At 68.0% G+C, this 12,489-nt stretch overlaps 2 protein-coding genes across 2 annotated transcripts; both read left to right on the top strand.

Annotated features, from left to right (window-relative positions):
* Window positions 1-132: 132 nt before the first annotated feature.
* FCHO1 (FCH and mu domain containing endocytic adaptor 1) lies at window positions 133-9,472 on the top strand. Its single transcript, XM_068661920.1, is given in 29 exon segments — window positions 133-318; window positions 1,392-1,459; window positions 1,922-2,013; window positions 2,122-2,196; window positions 2,292-2,433; window positions 2,521-2,673; window positions 2,773-2,877; window positions 3,203-3,301; window positions 3,394-3,490; window positions 3,607-3,651; window positions 3,778-3,850; window positions 4,383-4,404; window positions 4,515-4,577; window positions 4,686-4,859; window positions 4,945-4,969; window positions 5,062-5,171; window positions 5,173-5,255; window positions 5,345-5,427; window positions 5,530-5,940; window positions 5,943-6,104; window positions 6,544-6,656; window positions 6,754-6,859; window positions 6,951-7,062; window positions 7,200-7,355; window positions 7,719-7,851; window positions 7,936-8,135; window positions 8,300-8,364; window positions 8,492-8,656; window positions 9,186-9,472. Coding segments are annotated over 28 exon segments (3,114 nt in total). The 5' UTR covers window positions 133-318; window positions 1,392-1,432; the 3' UTR covers window positions 9,209-9,472.
* A 120-nt stretch (window positions 9,473-9,592) lies between these two features.
* B3GNT3 (UDP-GlcNAc:betaGal beta-1,3-N-acetylglucosaminyltransferase 3) lies at window positions 9,593-12,174 on the top strand. The gene is made up of 2 exons (XM_068661930.1): window positions 9,593-9,773; window positions 10,711-12,174. Exons 1-2 carry the CDS (start codon window positions 9,747-9,749, stop codon window positions 11,839-11,841), a joined length of 1,158 nt encoding a protein of 385 aa, XP_068518031.1. The 5' UTR covers window positions 9,593-9,746; the 3' UTR covers window positions 11,842-12,174.
* Window positions 12,175-12,489: the final 315 nt, after the last annotated feature.

The following is a 12,489-nucleotide window of genomic DNA, read 5'->3' as shown; positions in this document are numbered from 1 at the left end:
GCCGGGGGGGCGGCTTCTGGGGCTCCCGGTCCCGTTGGGGGGGGGGTCCGCGCCCCCTCCCCGCCGCGCCCCCTCCCCGCGCCGCGTCCCCTTTAAATATGCGCCCCCTTCGCGGAGCCGCGGAGGGTTCGGCCAATCAGAAGCGGCGGCCGCCGGCTGCGGTAACCGCTGCCGGGCGCGGCAGCCAATGGGAACGCGGCGTGGCGGGAGGGGGCGTGGCCTCACCCCCCCCCTCCACCCCCTCCCCTTTCGGCGCGGTCCCGGCCCCGGCGCGGAGCGGCCCCGGAGCGGGGCGGGGCGGCCGCGGCCCCCCCGCAGGTGAGTGCCCCCCCCCCCAAATTATCGCGACTCCCCCCTCACTATCGCGACCCCCCCTTTATTATCGCGACATCCCCTTCGTTATCACCGCCCCCCCGTTACCGCCGCCCCCTCCCCATTTATCGCTGCCCCCCCCTTTTATCGCAGCCCCCCCCCCATCGTGGGTGCCCCCCCCCCCAAATTTACGCCCCCCACCCAATTTACGCCTCCCCCCCCCCCCAATTTTCGCAGCCCCCCCCCCCCCCCCGCAGGTGCCGCCTTTTATTCTTATTCCTTTAATTATAATTAATTAATTTTTTTTCCGGGGGGGGGCGCATCCCTTTGTGCCCCCCCCCCCGTGCCCCCCCCATGCCCCCCCCGCACCCCCCCCCGCCCATTCACCCCCCCCCATCACTGGACCCCCCCCACCCCCTAAGGTCCCTGTTGCTGCGCCCCCCCCCCAAAAAAAAAATTAAATATCCCCCCCCCCCCTTTGAGCCCCCCCCCGTGGCACAGGTCCCAGGGGGGGGCCCCAGCGCCGTGCCCCCCCCGCGCCCCCCCCGCCTGGTTTCCTGTTTGCGCTCTGAGCCTGGGGCAGCTTCGAGCTGGGGGGGGGGGGGGACCGAGGTGCTGCACCCCCCCCCCACATCCCACCTTGGGGGGGGGGGCACCTTTTTTTTTGGGGGGGGGGGCTGCGTTTTGGGGGTGTCTGCGTTTTTTTTGGGGGGGGGGCTGTGTTTTTTGGGGGGTGGCTGCATTTTTTTGGGGGGTGGCGGTGTTTTTTTTTTAGGGGGGGTATTTGGGGGGGGTTTGTATTTTTAGGGGGGTCATTTTTTCGTGGGGGGGGGGTCTGTTTTTTTTTTTTTTCCGGGGGGGGGTCAGGGTGGCGGTGCCGCGCGGCAGCCGCTGCTCATTTATTATTGAGCTGCGGATCCGGTGTCGGGCCCAGCAGTGCCCCCCCCCCCTGCTGCCCCCCACCCCCCCCGGGGGGTTCCCATGGCCACAGCACCCATGGGAACAAATTATGGGGGGGAGTGAGGGGGGGGCACCCTTGGGACCCCCCCCCAAAAAAATTACCACCTCTGTGTCCCCAGGGTGCTGGGTGCCGCGCCGCTGCCCCCCCCTCGCCTCCAAGATGTCCTACTTCGCCGAGCACTTCTGGGTAAGCCCTGACCCCCCCCAAATATTTCTGCCCCCCCCCCGCTTATTTCTGCCCCCCCCGCTTATTTCTGCCCCCCCCACCCATAGGTGCCCCCCCCGCACCCATGGGTGCCCCCCACCCATGGGGATCCCCGGCCCCAGAGGAGGAAGCCGCCGGTGCGCGCTGCTTCCTGGTCCCCCCCCCGCCCCCCCTCGTTGCCACCGTGCCTCAATTTCCCCGCGGGGGGGGGTCACCCATCGTGCTGGGGGGGGGGGCACTTCCCACACCCCCCCCCAGTGCTAATTTGGGGGGGGGCACCCCAAATCCCACCCAGCGCTCGCCCACCCGCGCACGGCTCCTTGCCCCCCCCACTCAAACTGGGGGTGCTTTTTTTTTTTTTTTTTGCTTTTTTTTTTTGGGGGGGGTGCATATTTTTTTTTTTGGGGGTGGGGGTGCATTTTTTTTTTTTTTGCCCCCCCCCAGGGCGAAAAGAACCACGGCTTCGACGTGCTCTACCACAACATGAAGCACGCGCAGATCGCCACCAAGGAGCTGGCCGACTTCGTGCGCGAGAGGTGCCGGAGAGGGGGGGGGGACACACACCCAGGACCCCAACAAACTGCTTGGGGGGGGTCCCAAGGTGCCCCCCCCTCCAAAAAAAAATTAATAACCCCCCCCCGTAGGGCTGCCATCGAGGAGAACTACGCCAAGGCCATGGTGAAGCTGTCGAAGATGGCCACCAACGGCACGCAGCTGGGGTGAGCGCGCGCACCGGGCGGAGAGGGCTTTTTTTTTTGGGGTGGGGGGCCCTGTTGAACCCCGATTTTTTTTTTTTTTTTGGCCCCCCCCCCAGGACCTTCGCGCCGCTCTGGGAGGTGTTCCGCATCTCCTCGGACAAGCTGGCCCTGTGCCACCTGGAGCTGATGAAGAAGCTCCACGACCTCATCAAGGAGATCGCGCGCTACGGAGAGGAGCAGGGCCGGGTGCACAAGAAGGTGCCAAAACCCCCCCCCCAAAAAAAAAAACCATGAATCCCCTGGGGTTATTTTATTTATTTTATTTATTTTTTGGCCCCCCCCAAGTCGAAGGAGGAGGCTGCGGGCACGCTGGAGGCCGTGCAGCTCCTGCACGGGGTGGCCCAGCTGCTGCCCAAATCCAAGGAGAGCTACCACAGCAAGTGCCAGGAGTACGAGCGGCTGCGCAAGGAGGGCACCAGCCAGAAGGAGCTGGACAAGGTGATGCCCCCCCCACCCCAAAAAAAAAAATTAAAAAATTAAAAACCTCATCCCCTGTGCCTCCCCCCACCCGCTGATGCCCCCCCATCTTGCCCCCAGGCGGAGCTGAAGTCGAGGAAGGCGGGCGAGGCGCTGCGGCGCGCCGTGGACAAGTACAACGCCGCCCGCGCCGACTTCGAGCAGAGGATGCTGGATTCGGCCATGGTGCGGCCCCCCCACACCCCCCGGGGGGGTCCCGTCCTCAGGGACGTGTCCTCGGGGGGGTCCTGTCCTCGGGGGACGTGTCCCTGGGGATGTGTCCCCCACCCCGGGGTCACCCAGCCTCGGGGACGCGCCGGTCCCCAGCCGTGCGCCCAAGCGGCCGGGCGCGCATCCATCGGGGTGGTGGCGCTTGGGGAGGTGGCACCCCGGTTGAGGGCCCCTTTTTGGGGGCACGCCAGCCCCTTGGGGACTTCCTAACCCCCCCCAGGGACACGCCAGGTGTCCTTGGGGACATCTTGGGGACATCATTGCCCCCTTTTCCCCGCAGCGCTTCCAGGAGGTGGAGGAAGCCCACCTGCGCCACATGAAGGGTCTCATCGGCTCCTACTCGCACTCGGTGGAGGACACCCACGTCCAGATCGGGCAGGTGAGGCCCCCAGCCCCTTGTGGTGTGTCCCCCCCCCTATTTTGTCACCCGATGTCCCCCCCCCGCCCCATGCCACCGCCGCTCGTCCCCAGGTGCACGAGGAGTTCAAGCAGAACGTGGAGAACATCGGCACCGAGATGCTGCTGCGGAGGTTCGCCGAGAGCAAGGGCACGGGGAGAGAGCGACCAGGTGAGCTCGTGGCAGTGGCCCCCGGGGGGGCCCCACCTCCTATGACAGTGCTGAGCCCCCCCCCTCGCTCACGGCCCCCCCCCGGTGCTGTTGCGACCCCCCCTTTTTGCTCGCAGGGGTGCTGGATTTCGACGAGTACCGGCTGGCTCCAGCGCAGGAAGGCAAGTACGTCTGCCCCCTGCTCAGCCCCACGCCGGGGGGGTGGTTGGTGTGGGGAGGGGGGGGGTGGTGGTGAGGGGAGGGGTCCCCGGGGGGGGGCTGCTCACTGCTCTGTGCCCCCCCCCCAGGGCCCAAAAGGAGCCGCAGCAAAGCCTTCCGCATCCCTGGGCTGAGCCGCAAGGAGAGGGAGCGTGATGCTGGGTGAGACGTCCCCGTCCCATCCCATCCCCTGCATCCCATCCTATAGCATCCCGTCCCGTCCCATATCCCATCTCGTCCCATCCCCTCCGTCCCATCCCATCTCACCCCTTCCATCCCATCCCATTCCCTATATCTCGTCCCATCCCATCCCCTGTACCTGATATCATCCCCTCCGTCCCATCCCCTATATCCCATCCCATATAATCCCATCCCCTGTATCCCGTATCATCCCCTATATCCCATCCCATCCAATCCTATCCTGTCTCATCCTGTATCATCCCATCCCTTCCCCCGTATCCCATATCATCCCATCCCATCCTCTCCATCCTGTCCCATTCTACCTCCTGTATCCCATATAATCCCATCCCATCCCCTGTATCCCATATAATCCCCTCCCATCCCATCCTCTCCATCCTGTCCCATTCCACCCCTGTATCCCATATAATCCCATCCCATATAATCCCATCCCATATAATCCCATCCCACCCCCCCAATCCCCCTTTGGGGTCTAACTCTGCCACCATCTCCCCAGGGAGTCCCCAGACGCCGACGCGGTGAGTGGCCCGAGGAGCAGCACCCGCTCCTTCCCCCACCCGTGCCATACTGGGAGGACTGGGAGGACTGGGAAGCAACCCCCCCCCCTGAACCCCCCCATACCCCACAGGCCTGCCCGGAGGTGGACGAGGACGGATTCAGCGTGCGCCCCGACCTTCCCCACGATATCCTTGTGCCGTGTGCGCTGTGGGGTTTTTTTGGGGTGGGATTTGGGATTTTTGGGGTGCCCGAGCTGGGGGTTGTTGCCTTGACTGCTGGGGGGGGCTCAGGCGAGGCTCAGGAGAACCACGGCTGCTCCTCCAGCGACTCGGACTACGACGAGGACGAACCCCGCAAATTTTACGTCCACATCAAACCCGTGCAGCCCCGGGGGGCCGGCGGTGGCACCGAGGGGGACACCGTGGAGCAGCTCAAGGCCACCGTGGGCAACCTCATCCTGCCCCCCGGCATCGGGGTGAGGCTTATGGGGTGGGGGGGGACACGGTGGAGGGGAAGGGGGGGTTACAGCAGGATTAACCCCCCCACCCCATGTCTTGTAGGGCACCGTCAGGAGGCAGTCATCCCGTAAGTGCGCCCCCCCCGGGGGATGTGGGGTCCCGGTGGGCTCCGTGTCCCCCGTCCCCGTGTCCCCTAACGCTGCCCGTCCCCGTCCCCAGGGCACGTGGCGGCCCCGAGCTCTGCTGCCGACCCCGAGGGGACGCTGGTGGCAGGTGAGGCCGTGCCGGGGGGGTTGGGGGTTGGGGGGGGGGGGCGCACGGAGATGGGGGGGTAGCTCCGGGTCCCCAAATGCGCCCCCTCTCCATGCAGGTGACAGCACAGGGAGGGGGCGCCCGGCCGCGCAGATGACCAGGTATGGGGTTGGGGGGGCACTGGGGGGGAGGCTGGGGGTCTCTTAGCCCCCCCCTCCAGGTCCTGAGCCCCCCCCTTGTGCCCCCCCAGCAAAGCCCTGCAGGATTCGGTGCCCCCCGCCGCGCTCTTCGGGCCCCCCCTGGAGTCAGCCTTCGAGGCGGAGGATTTCCCGGGTGAGGTTTTGGGGTACGGGGGGGTCCCAAAAGTGTGGGATCTGTGTGTGTGTTCTGTGTGTCCCCCCCCCACAACGCCCTGACACGGGGGTCTTCCCGCAGCCCCCCGCGCCTACGTCCTGACTTCCTCCTCGTCGCCCTTCTCCTCTTCCTCCCCGGAGAACGTGGAGGACTCGGGCTTGGACTCCCCCTCGCACCCCGCTCCCGTCCCCTCCCCGGACTCGAGGCCGTGGACTCCCCAAAGCCCCCCCCAACCCAAGCGGGGGGCTCAGCCGGACCCCCCCGCCCCGCCGCGACCCCGCAGCCCGGGGGGGCGCCTGCCCGAGCTGCCCGGCTTCGCCGTCTTCAGCGGCCCCGGAGCCGAGGGGCTCTGGGGGGAGGACGGCGGGGGGGGGGTCACGGCACCCCGGGGACGACTCCGCGGCACGGCCCCCCCCCAGCCCCCTTCTCCTGACCCTTTCGGGGAGCCCCCGCCTTGGCTGCGACCCCGCAGCCCCCCCGGGGATCGGCCCCCCAGCCCCGACCTTCCTCCAACTCGGCCTCCTCCTCCTCCTCCTCCCCGGCCCCCCCCAGCGGGGGGGAGTCCTCCAGCCCCTCCCCGTGGAGCTGCCAGGGCTCGGGGACGGGGGGGCCCGAGGGGGACACGCCGGGGGCCCCCCCGCTGCAGTCTGAGCCAGGTGAGTGAGGGGCTCCAAGGGAGCTTCACCCTTAGCTCTGCCCCCCCAAAATTATCCTGATCATTGCCCCCCCAAAACATCCTTAATTATGTCCCCAAATTATCCTGATCTCTGCCCCCCCCCCCCCAAAAAAAGATCCTGATCTCTGCCCCCCCAATTATCCTGATCTCTGCCCCCCCCCAAATCGCCCTTAACTCCGTCCCCAAATCACCCTTAGCTCCATCCCCAAATCATCCTGAACTCTGCCCCCCAAATTATCCCAATCTCCACCCCCCCCCCCCCCAATCACCCTTAGCTCTGCCCCCCCCAACTCATCCCCAAGAGCTGGGGCTGAGCCCTCCCAAACTCCCTTCAATGCTGCTCCCCCCCATGACCCTCCCCATGGCTGACCCCCTCCGCCCCTCTCTGCCCCCCCCCTCACCCCCTTTGTGCCCCCCAGACCCCCGCCCCGCCGCCGCCGCCCCCCGCGAGGTGCCGCTGGTGGCCCCCCCCCGGCGTTCCCGGACGAAGCGGCCGGCGGCCGGCCCGGCTGCGGGCAGCAACACCGACCTGGTGCGTGGGGAACTGGGGGGGGAAAGCAGGGTTCGGGGGGGGACAGGACCTTCCTGACCCCCCCGTGGCCCCCCCCTGACCCCCCCTGTGCCTGCAGTCGCGCTCGCTCAGCCCCTCGCCCTCGTGGAGCTCTGGCCCCTCGCACTCGGCGCCCGCCAGCCTGGGCGAGCGCGGCTTCTTCGCCGTCTGCCAGCCGGCGCTCGGTGGGTCCGGGGGGGGTCCCTATTGAAAAAGGGAAGGGGAAAGGGACCCCCCCCCCGGGTGCTGATGATGGGGTCTGGCCCCCACCCCCAGGGATATCGCGGGGCCCCAGCCCCGTGGTGCTGGGCTCGCAGGACGCGCTCCCCGTGGCCACCGCCTTCACCGAGTACGTGCACGCCTACTTCAAGGGGCGCGATGCCGACAGGTACGGGGGCACCAGGATGGGACCCCCCCATTCCACCTCACCCCCCCTTTCCTCCTTATTTTTCCCCGGGGTCAGTGTGCCCCCCACCCCGTGCCGCTGTGGCCAACCTCTGCTCCCCTCCTGCCCCCCCCTGGCAGCTGCCTGGTGAAGGTGACGGGCGAGCTCACCATGTCCTTCCCCGCCGGCATCGTCCGCGTCTTCAGTGGGGGCATGGCCCCCCCCGTGCTCAGCTTCCGCCTGCTCAACACCGGCGCCATCGAGCAGTTCCTGCCCAACGCTGAGCTGCTCTACAGGTGCGGGGACGCGGGGACGCGGTGGCACCGTGGCACCGGGATGGGGATGGATTTGGGGGGAGGGCGGGCGCACGGGGTGCGGTGCTGGGGTGCTCGGGGTGCTGGGGGTGCAGCAGGCAGCCTGGAGGGGGGGGTGAATGTGGTGATCCGGAGCTGGTTTTGGGGTACGGGGGGGGTGCCTGGTTCATCGGGAGGTCCTGGGTGCCCCCAATAACTGGGGGGCGCAGCAGCGGGGCGCTGGTGTTTGGGCACGTGGGGTGCCGCGCGCCACGGGGGCGCTGGGTTTTTGGGGTGGCCACATCCCCGGGGCGGGGAGGCGGTGGCGTCCCCATACTTCTGGCCGCCGAAACCCCGTCCCCGCAGCGACCCCTCGCAGAGCGACCCCAGCACCAAGGACTTCTGGCTGAACATGGCCGCGCTCACGGGGCACCTGCAGAAGCAGGCGGAGCAGAGCCCGGCCGCGTCCTACTACAACGTGGCCCTGCTCAAGTACCAGGTTTGTGGGGCAAACCGGGGGATCCAGCACCCCGATGGCTGGGTCCCGCCACCCTTCCTGACCCCCCCGTTTTGCCCCAAATAGTTCTCGAGGCTGGGTCCCAGCTCGGCACCGCTGCGGTTGTGCGTGCGCTGGGACTGCTCGCCGGGCGCCACGCGGGTCAGCGTGGATTACGGCTACAACGCCGGCGCCCTCGCCCTGCCCGTGCCCCTCGCCAACGTCCACGTCCTGCTGCCCCTGGACGAGCCCGTCACCAACGTGCGGCTGCAGCCGGCTGCCAGCTGGTAAGGGGGTTGGGGGGGGGACACAGGGACCCCATCCCGCTAACCACAGGGTGGGGAGGACGGGGGGACGCTGGGGTTGGGATGTGGGTGGGGGTGGTGGGGGCTGTGGGGTTGTGGTGGGGATGGAGCGGGGTGGTCGGGGACTCGGGGCCGTGTCCCGGCAGGAACCTGGAGGAGAAGAGGCTGCTCTGGAAGCTGCTGGATGTCCCCGGTGCGCCGGGGCAGGGAGGTGAGGCTGCGCCCCCCCTGCTTATGGGGTCTGGATCCAACCCCTTGCTGGGCTGCCCCAATCTCGTCCCCCTCTCTGTGGGCACGGGGTCGGGTCCCCCACCTCCTGCTCTGTCCCCCCCCCCCAGGCAGCGGCCGGCTCTCGGCCAGCTGGGAGCCCCTGTGCGGGCCCAGTAAGCCCAGTCCCGTGGCGGCCCAGTTCAGCAGCGAGGGCAGCACGCTGTCGGGCGTCGAGGTGGAGCTGGCGAGTGCCGGTTACCGCATGTCGCTGGTCAAGAAGAGGTTTGCTACGGGTACGGCCGCCCGGACCCCATAAGCACGGGTTCCTTGCCTTGTCCTGCATGTAGGGGGGGTCCCTTCCCCGCCCCATAGGGTGCACGAGGTCCCTTCCCTGTCCCCTACAGCCCTGAGGTGCATGGGGTCATCTCCCCATCCCCTATTGTTCTGGGGTGCACGGGGTCCCTTCCTTGTCCCTTATTGTCCTGGGGCGCACGGGGTCCCTTCCTTGTCCCCTATTGTCCTAGGGTGCACGGGGTCCCTTCCCTGTCCCCTACAGCCCCGAGGTGCATGGGGTCATTTCCTCATCCCCTATAGTCCTGGGGTGCACGGGGTCCCTTTCTTGTCCCCTACAGCCCTGGGGTGCACGGGGTCATTTCCCCATTCCCAATGGTCCTGGGGCGCACGGGGTCCCTTCCCCAGGGTGCCCAAAGTCCCCTCCCTGCCCTCCCGAGCTCCGTCCCCCCCCCTTCAGGCAGGTGCCCCCTGGTGGGTTCGCGCCCCCCCCATCCTTGCAGCCTCCCCCCTCACTGCCTCTCCCCGCAGGGATCTACCTGGCGGGGTCCTGAGCTGCCTCCCACTGGAGCCTCCGAGCCCCCCCCCCCCCAGGGGCTCCCCCCTTGGTTGTGTGAACTCAAAACACTGGATGGAGGCTGGCGGGGAGGGGGTGTCCCCCTCTTCTTCCTCCTCTTCCTCCTCTTCTTCCTCCTCCCCCCCCCTTGGCTGTACCCGCGTCGTCTCCTGCTGCCCGGCGGACGGACCCCGCCGCCCCCCCCCCCCCGTGCTGTGAAGGGAGCAGGAGCTGCTCTTTTATTAAACACTTTATTTTCTAATCCCTGGCTCTTACCTGTGCCACGCCGCGGCATCACCCATCCCCGGAGCCCCCGGGCTGCTCCTCGGGGACGGGGCTGGGGTCCTGAGCCCCTCTTCTTGGGGGCTCCAGCGCTGGGTGTGGGGGGGGAGAGCTGAGGCCGAGCTTCCTCCTGCACCCATGGGTGCTGCTGCCCCACCTGCGGCGGGCGGGCAGACAGGGAGGGTGGCACCGGGCAGGGGGAGGATCGCTGCCAACGGGGTGTTTGCACCCTAACGCTCCCGGGAGGCACCAGGATGGCTCAGGGCTGGCTCTGTGGGAAGGTACCGGGGGGCTTAGGGGGGTTTTGGCGGGGACTCGGAGCTCTTTGAGATGCCCTGGGGGGGTTCTGAGCTGGGTGCCGGGATGGGGCTGGCCGGATCCTGCCCCTGGCACCCAGGTTGTGTGGGGTGGGGGAGAAGCACCTGGGGTCTCCATGCTGCTTTGGGGTCCCCGTGGTGCCTTGGGGTCCCCGTGCTGCCCCCCTGCCCCCGTGCTTTGTCCCTGGGGGCCAGCGCTGCTCGCAGCAAGCCCCGGGTGGGCTTCGTGTAACCGAGCCCACCCCACCACCACCTCCACCTGGGGGGGACTCCTTTGGGTACCCCTCTGCCCGCTGCCAGCGTGGCTCCCGGCCGTGCCCGGCCCTTGGGGCAGCGAGCCCGTGTCCCCCTGTTGGGACCAGTGCCCAGGTCCTTGGCCAAGGCTGCGGTGCCCTAGGCGTGGAGCGAGGGCAGGCTGCCTCTCCCCCGGGCGGGATCCTTTTTGACTTGGCACAGAGGAGGAAGTGGACTTGAGATCAAAAAGGCGTAAAACAAGGTGAAGAGGAAAAGAAAAGCCGAATTGTCCTGCTACGTGGCTGGCGGGGTGGAGAGGGATGCAGCACCTGAGCCTCTTCCTCTTCCCGGAGACACTGGGGGGGTGGAGACGTTGCCCCAGTCTGCAGGGCCCTGGGGTGCCAGCATGGGCTCTGGGAGGGTGGTGGGGACACGGGGACACCCCAAGGTCCCCCCCCAGGAGCCCACAAATGGCTCCACGGGGCTGGGAACACGCAGGGAGCCTTCAGCCTCCGCCGTCATCGTCAGCACCGGGGAGCCCCCGGGTCCCTTCCCAGCCATGGGGCGCTCGGCCCCGGTGGGGAACCCGTGGGCATCGTGGAGGGGGCAGCAGGGGCTGTGGGGGCAGCCGTCCTCCCCCCCGAGCCCCGCTCCCTGTCTCTTGCAGACCCTTCCCCAGCGGTGCTGCAGGATGGAGAAGCTGGGCTTGGTGGCCATCGGGGCCCTGGGGCTCTGCTTCCTGCTGGACCCCGCCAAACGCTTGGGGTTCGGCACCGTCCCCCCCAGCCCCACCGCGACCCCTCCGGCCCCCAGCCTCCCCCCGGCCCCCTCCCTGCCCACCGCCGCCCCCTGCGTGGCCAACAGCTCGGTGCACAACATCTCCGGCTTCGAGGAGCTGCCCCAGCACATCAAGGACTTCATGAGGTACCGGCACTGCCGCTCCTTTCGCCAGCTCCTCGACGTCCCCGGCAAGTGCGGGGGGCCCCGGGGCTCCTCCAGCATCTCCCTGCTCCTGGCCATCAAATCCTCACCGGCCAACTACGAGCGGCGGGAGGTGATCCGCAGGACGTGGGGGCAGCAGAGGACCTTCGAAGGGGCGCACATCCGCAGGGTTTTCCTCCTGGGGGTGTCCCCCAACGCCCGCGACGCCAGGAAACTCGGCTGGCTGCTGCACCTGGAGCAGCGGGAGCACCGGGACGTGCTGCAGTGGGATTTCAGGGACACCTTCTTCAACCTGACGCTCAAGCAGGTGCTCTTCCACGCCTGGCTGGAGGAGCGCTGCCCCGGCGTCCACTTCGTCTTCAACGGGGACGACGACGTCTTCGTCAACACGGACAACGTGGTGCGCTTCATGAAGACCTCCCGGGGCAGCCAGCACCTGATGGTGGGCTCCGTCCTAACCAACACGGGGCCCATCCGGGAGAAGGGCAGCAAGTACTACGTGCCCAAGCAGCTGATGCCCTCGGAGAGGTACCCGCCCTACTGCAGCGGTGGCGGGATGCTCATGTCCGGCTACACTGCCCGCGTCATCCACCGCGAGTCCCAAAGCATCGAGCTGGTCCCCATCGATGACGCCTACCTGGGCATGTGCCTGGAGCAGGCGGGGTTGCGGCCGGCTCCCCACAACGGCGTCCGGATCTGGGGCATCTACGCCCCCCGCAACAGCGACGCCTTCGACCCCTGCTACTACCGGGAGCTGCTGGTGGTGCACCGCTTCGTGTCCTACGAGACAGCGGCCATGTGGCAGGCCATCCACGAGCCCCAGCTGAGCTGCGGGAGGAAGGTGAGCTTCTTCTAGGGTGCTCGGTGTCCAGGGGGCACCAGGACATGATGGTGCTGCTGCTGCTCGATGCCACCGCCCTGAGTGAGGGGTCTGAGGAACGCTGATGTGGGGCTGGCCCAAGGCGGTGCCGAGTGCCACCAGGGCTCATCCTGCTCCTGGCTGGATTCTGCCTGGTTTTGCCCCAAAACCTGCCCTGTTTTGCTCCAAGTGAGCTCCAAAGAACCCGTGGGAGAATAAAGGAGCAGATTTTGGAAACGAGGGCGCGGGGTCCGGTGCCTTCCTAGGGCAGGGGAAACGCGTGCCCCGTTGCGCCGGCGAGGCTGGCGGGGGGGGTATGGGTAGGACGGGGCCAGCATGGGGGGCGCGTGGGCTTGGGGTAGGGGTCCCCAGCAGGCTGAGCACTTATGGGGGATGAGGGGCAGGCGAGGGGGTGTCTGCTCACCATGAAGGGCGAGCACAGCCCCGATGTCCCTGAGCTCCCTGCTCCGTTCCCAGCACCGCGGGGCTGCAGCTGCAAGGTCGGCGATAACCTCGGGGGGGGCAGCCCTGGCCCTGGTGGGGTGCTCAGCCCCGGGAACAGCCCGTGCCGTGCCGAGCCGTGCCGTGCCGAGCCACAGATGGCTGCACCACGCACGTGTTTTTGGCTCAGGGCCGTGGGAGGGG

This window comes from Anas acuta, chromosome 26 (genome assembly GCF_963932015.1).
Source record: "Anas acuta chromosome 26, bAnaAcu1.1, whole genome shotgun sequence".
In the NCBI taxonomy this organism is placed as follows: domain Eukaryota; kingdom Metazoa; phylum Chordata; class Aves; order Anseriformes; family Anatidae; genus Anas; species Anas acuta.
This window is presented reverse-complemented; position numbering and strand designations above follow the sequence as displayed.